At 36.1% G+C, this 5,688-nt stretch overlaps 1 protein-coding gene across 1 annotated transcript; it reads right to left on the reverse strand.

The window, feature by feature from the left end:
- Positions 1 to 685: 685 nt before the first annotated feature.
- On the reverse strand, positions 686 to 4,919 carry LOC102400278 (double-headed protease inhibitor, submandibular gland-like). The gene is made up of 6 exons (XM_006069413.3): positions 4,775 to 4,919; positions 4,015 to 4,046; positions 3,374 to 3,495; positions 1,886 to 1,928; positions 1,315 to 1,427; positions 686 to 852 (listed from the first exon to the last, which is right to left on the reverse strand). The coding sequence occupies exons 1-6, from the start codon at positions 4,839 to 4,841 to the stop codon at positions 795 to 797; spliced, it is 435 nt and encodes a 144-aa protein (XP_006069475.1). The 5' UTR covers positions 4,842 to 4,919; the 3' UTR covers positions 686 to 794.
- Positions 4,920 to 5,688: the final 769 nt, after the last annotated feature.

The raw sequence follows: 5,688 nt of genomic DNA on the forward strand, positions 1-5,688 counted from the left end.
CTTTGGAAACATGAACTTATAGGGCATCACTGTGTGCTTATTTGCAGACTCGCTATTAAAAAATTCTTTACCAAGTTAAATATTTATCTGTGCACACTGTATTCAGCTGAGTACTCTGTGGAGACACAGCCATGAGAAAGTTCTCATATCTCTACTTCCTGAGAGTCCAGCACATAGCCTCATATTTCTCAGGCATTGTTAGTGACTTCACCATTTAGAGTGTGTGTATATATATATATATATATATATATATATATATATAAAATCTCTTCCCCAACATGAACCATAAGGTACCTTCCTTTGCAGATGCTCACATGTGACTGAGCTCTGTTTAAATGGTGATACCTAAAGTATTATGTTATTCCTAGCCTGTTCTGATTCATTTATAGTGTTAAGGATTCTCACTCTTATCTTTCTCCAAATCTGGATTTTCCACTTTTCATTAGTGTAGCTAAAGGTAATGTAATAGTAATGGTCAGATACACACTTTGATCCATGTTTACTTTAAAAAAATATTTTTTTAATGGGATGCTGAGAGCAGATTCTTTTTTCACCACTCTATGTATAATCTTTTCTAGCTTCCAACTGGAGTAGAAATAGAGGAAATATTTCTGTATGACTTATAGTTTAGGGAAAGGACCATAGATGTGAGAAGAACTGCATCCACAGAGATAAGCGTGACAACTTTTTCTGCTGAGAATCTTTTATTGAAGAATTAAGCTCCATATACTTGTCCCCATAGCCATCCTAGAGAAACTGGTTCTCTGCCAAAGGAAACTTGGTGCCCTTGAACATCAGGGAGACTCAGAGCATGGTCCATATTTTACAAAATAAAGTGTGCCACGGCTCTTCCTACAAGAAAAATAATACTTTTAAAAGGGGAGCTTTGGAAATCTTAAGTTGAAAGTTGCATCATCTTAGATCAAGCCAGCCAGATACATAACATGAAAGAATACATAACATGAAAGCTGAACAATTAGTTACCAAGCTTCAGCATGGTGGAAAAAAGGGAATTCAGTGTACCAGTAAAAGCCAGTGTTAGGAGCCAAAAATTCTGTAAGTTTCTCTTTTATCTGCCACTGAATAATATTATGATGACGATCAAATGTTTCTTCCCCTAACTTCAATTCTTATTTTTAGGCATTTTCTTTCTCTCTCATTTTCTCTCTTTTTCCTTCCTTTTGTAAAATATTATGATTTTCAGTCAGCCATCTCTTAGGCTTCATAGCAGCATCTGGCTTACGTAGCTAAGATGGCTTCTGGTTCTGTGTGAGGGGCTCTTTCTACAAATAAAATACTGAATTAAGCACTTACACAACAGCATTGCAAAATGCACATCTGTTGCCATATACTATCCCATCAGATCCACAGTGAGGTATGTACTCCATGGTGCATATTTCTGAATATGTGGTGCACTCAACCTCCCTCTGTTCAAAAAAAAAAAAAAAAAAACCATTAAATCATAGAAAAGAAACTCTTTTAAAGCCTTGAGAGGATCATTAGTTCAGAATCCCACTTGCAGAAAGGTGTATTTTCTGCAGTTTACATAACCTGACCCGACATTGGTGAGAATACCATCACAGCAAGAGATTGCTCAGCCCAAGTTCAAGGCTGCCCTCTCTCTCATTCTCCCGTGTAGCTAATGAACAGAATCCATCCTGTGGCTTATGAATAAAGGAGTATAAATAAAGTTTCTGGAGTCTTCTGGGTAAATAAATTATATTTCAGATTTTCTGTTTAGGCTGGCCAGGTGTGTTACCTGTGACTACTCATAGTCATAGATAATTTGTAGAATAAATATCTTAAAATAGTTGTTCTTAATGAAAGGGAGGAATTGTTGAAACATTTTATATTAAGGATATGTAAAATTTTTGTGTATACTTACGCATTCATTATCATGAAGTTTCCTGAGTTGAGATCCTTTATCACTGAAAAAGAAGATTTTACTGAATCAGTAATTTGATATTTCTTAATCTACAGAGTAAAACATGGTCATATGTCATTCTGTGTTGTCTGACCTGAACTAAGTAGTTCTGGTTAATATTCTTCCCTAGTTAGTTAATATTTGTCATTAGCATCTTTGATAAATGATCATTTTGGGAACAAATTAAAATATAAAAAAATAAGATCAACACTAAAAGGAAAGTAGATTGGGCATTTTTAAAATAGTCCATGAATACTCAGATGGAAATCAAAGGTATAATAAAGTATGTGGATATTTTTGCAGTTTTAAAAGAAAATATTCACATATCCATATCTGGCACTTATAGTCTGTGTAATTTTGTTATAGTCACTTCTCCTTTCTGAGTATTAGATTTCCTCCTTCTAAAAAGATACGAGATAATATAATTAATCCCATCTCAGTGTTTAGTCTCTGGTACTGCATATTCTGAGGGGTTTTATTTGACTAACACTTGCTATTATATTTGACTATGATTTTTCAGAAAGGCTAGAAAAGAAGGAGGAAAATGATTAAAAGGAAGAAGAGCTCATTTCTTTGAGTATTCACTGTGTGTCAGCTGCTTAGTTAAGATTTGACGTGTTTTCTCACAATGAATCCTAAACACTATTATAATTTCTGCTTTGCTGAATACAGAAGTACATAGCAGAATGGGTATTTATTTGCCTAATGTCACAGATCTACTAAGTGCAGCCTGGATTCAAATCCAGATGTCTGACACAAAAGTCCACGGTTTTAACTGCTAGTCGGAAAGCAGTGAGTTCAAGTTGATGGAGCGACTGGTAATAATCATTATTGTAAAGTCTCCTAGAAGCTGAGATGTTGTTTATAGTGAGAACTTAATATTTAATGTGTGGGGATGGTGGTGGTGAGGGTCCCCACAAATTCTAACTATCCATTTGTACTTTCATTATCTTCCCTAGATTTTTCCAGACAATCAGAGAAGCAACATGATTTTCCTCTGGGGTGTGAAGGGTAGATCAGAGTGTTACAATAGTGTCCATGGCTTACAGCCCAAGTAGCAACAGCTCTCTTCTGAGTTTCCATTAACTGATAAGAAAGATCATGAAAGTTTGACCAAAAATATGTTTCCTGCCAGAGACCCAGTTTCCTTAAATGTAATTTGGGAATAAAAATGTCTATATGTAACAGCTAATGCCTGAGGGATACCATGTAATATAATATACATGAGAATTTGGCCGGATAGCAAAGGAATATACATAATATATATCCCTAATATAACTAGTTTTGGGGTTTTTTTAAACAAAACAATGTCCACAGAGTACTAGAGGAATATGACAAAAGGTAAGATGTCAAACCATGTTTTCAAAAGCTGAGTAGATTTTGGCCAATGTGACTTTTGTGATTGTAAAGCAAAACAAAACTGGGCTCCAAATTGAGTATAATACTTACCTATTTAGGAAACAGAACATACATTCATTACTGTAAGTTTTTTTATCTATGCCACATATTGGACTCCATATCTTTGTGCACGCAATCCCGGTACCTTTTATGTTATATTTGGTGCAGTTCACCTGTAATTGGGACAAAATAATACTCTGCATTCTGTTCCTTCAATTCTGTTATCATTCTTATATCTAGATGGTGAAGAGTGAGAAGAGAGTAGGAAGATTCCCTCCTCAGCTTTTCAGCAAACATGTCTAGAAGGCCTTTTGTGGACCAGGTGCTGTGCTGCAAAAATAAATCAGACCTAGAACAGTCTTTAAATGAGAATTAGCAGTTTAAGCAAGAAATATTAGTCTCCCTCTCTCTTTTTTTTTTTTAGGGTTATAATGAGAGTCCAGTAGAATAATGAATGATACTGAGAAAAGTTTAAAATACTACCTAAAAGTAAGAGCTTCCTTGATCTCCTGTTCTCCTTTTGCACAGAGATTTGTTTAAAGAAACACCATTAGAAAAGTAGAGTAGAAACAGTTTTTACCTCCCACGGAATTATTTCAGCCCACTGTGAGTCTATTTAGACACCTTCACCACTCATTTACACATTCACCCTGATTTCATTTTTACAAAGAGCATGCCAAAAAGGTACTCACCTCTATCCCTATTTCTTGATCACCAGAAGAGACTACGATGAGATGCATTTGGAGAGAAGGAATTAGAGAAATAGTAAATTCTACAGTTAGAAATGCAAAGCTGAATTCATTGTTCACAGTGACTAAAACCCATTTCCCAACATCTCTTGCCCAGACCAGACCCAAAAGAGGTCACTTCTTTAGTCAGGCCAGCTAAGGGTGAAGTCAGAGAAATATGATCCTGACCTCCTGCCCCCACCAAAAAAAAAAAAAAAAAATGAAGTTGGGGGCAGGAATCTCTGATCACTGGAGAAGGAACTGTAGAGGAATCCAGGAGATCCTGTGGGCATGCCCAGGAAGAGTTGGACTTAAGGTCTCAGGGTTGCATAGTTGATTTCTAAAAGGGCAAGTCAGAAACCTGAGAGATCTAATGAGGAACTGAGCAGGAACTTCTCAGTCCTTTTCTTCTCAGTCTCTCTTCCTCTTCCTGAAGGTCTGATTTACCCCTACTCTGTTGATCAGACCAATCTAAATAGATGCCTACTAAATTTTCTTTTGACTTTAACATTCTATGGGCTTCCCTTGTGGCTCAGCTGGCAAAGAATCCACCTGCAATGTGGGAGACCTGGGTTTGATCCCTGTGGTTGGGAAGATCCCCTGGAGAAGGGAAAGGCTACCCACTCCAGTATTTCACTTTCACTTAATATTCTATAATTACTGAAGGCCAAATATACTGCAGTTAACATAAGAGAATGAATATTGAAAAGGAATCCTAACTCACCGGGTGGAGTGACAGCCCATGTCATGGCTGCCAGAGCAAGGATGGCAAAAGTAGTGATGCTGTTCATAGTGATGATGAATGAGGGTATTCGAGAGCCGCTGCCCCGAATCAAGAAGTTCAGAGAGAAACAGACAAAAAGCAGTCTGACAGATGCATGTATATATACACTCAGAGCAGAGACCTACCCTCATTAAAACTGGTCTTTGCAGTGATGATTGGCTGTTAATCCAAGCAAGGTTGTTTCTTTTCATTTGTCAAACAAAACTTCCTTATTATCTTGAGTTACAGACAATTGGAATAGTTACATCCTGATACCAACTACCAGATGTTTTCCATAATAATCCTTTGATCGCTCAGCAGTTATAATGGCATGGCTATATTTGAGGACAAATAAAGTCATAGGTGAAGTGAATAGCAAATGGACTTTTAAATGACACGTAAAAGGATTTTACAGTTATGTGAAATGCAAGAATGTTGAAATAGATCAGAGAAACGATGAGGACATTTCTTTAAAATGTACTGTAATAGACAACATTAATAGCACCATAAACCTTGCTTTTGTAGAGTATGAACACACTTTACAACATTCTGTGAAGGCTTGTTAAATGATTAACCTTATGAAATGTGAAGACAAGTATTATTGCTATTTTGCAAATAAAAGAACAAAATCAGAAAGATTAAGTATATTCTTTTTAGTCACATTCTTAACAGTTAGGAGAGCTGGTCCCTTCCAATTCTAGGCCTACCTATACTTTAAAAAAACAAAAAACTACGATATACTACTTTGGTCACTAAAATGGATATTTATAATGAAAACCCATATTCAACATGTTATCTCATGCCTTTTAAGATCATACCATGAGTGTGTATGACCCATTCTCCTGCACCCATATCTATAAATATTCTGTTTATCC

The sequence above is a fragment of the Bubalus bubalis genome, chromosome 9, assembly GCF_019923935.1.
Source record: "Bubalus bubalis isolate 160015118507 breed Murrah chromosome 9, NDDB_SH_1, whole genome shotgun sequence".
In the NCBI taxonomy this organism is placed as follows: Eukaryota; Metazoa; Chordata; class Mammalia; order Artiodactyla; family Bovidae; genus Bubalus; species Bubalus bubalis.

Bases quoted from the DNA above. Each gene is read 5' to 3' on its own strand.
- LOC102400278 (XM_006069413.3), bottom strand. From the start codon at position 4,841: ATGAACAGCATCACTACTTTTGCCATCCTTGCTCTGGCAGCCATGACA. The intron at 4,047-4,774 runs GTGAGTTAGGAT...ATCTCATCGTAG, and splicing joins ATGGGCTGTCACTCCACCCG to TCTCTTCTGGTGATCAAGAA. The intron at 853-1,314 runs GTAAGTGCTTAA...TTTTTCTTGTAG, and splicing joins GCATTTTGCAATGCTGTTGT to GAAGAGCCGTGGCACACTTT.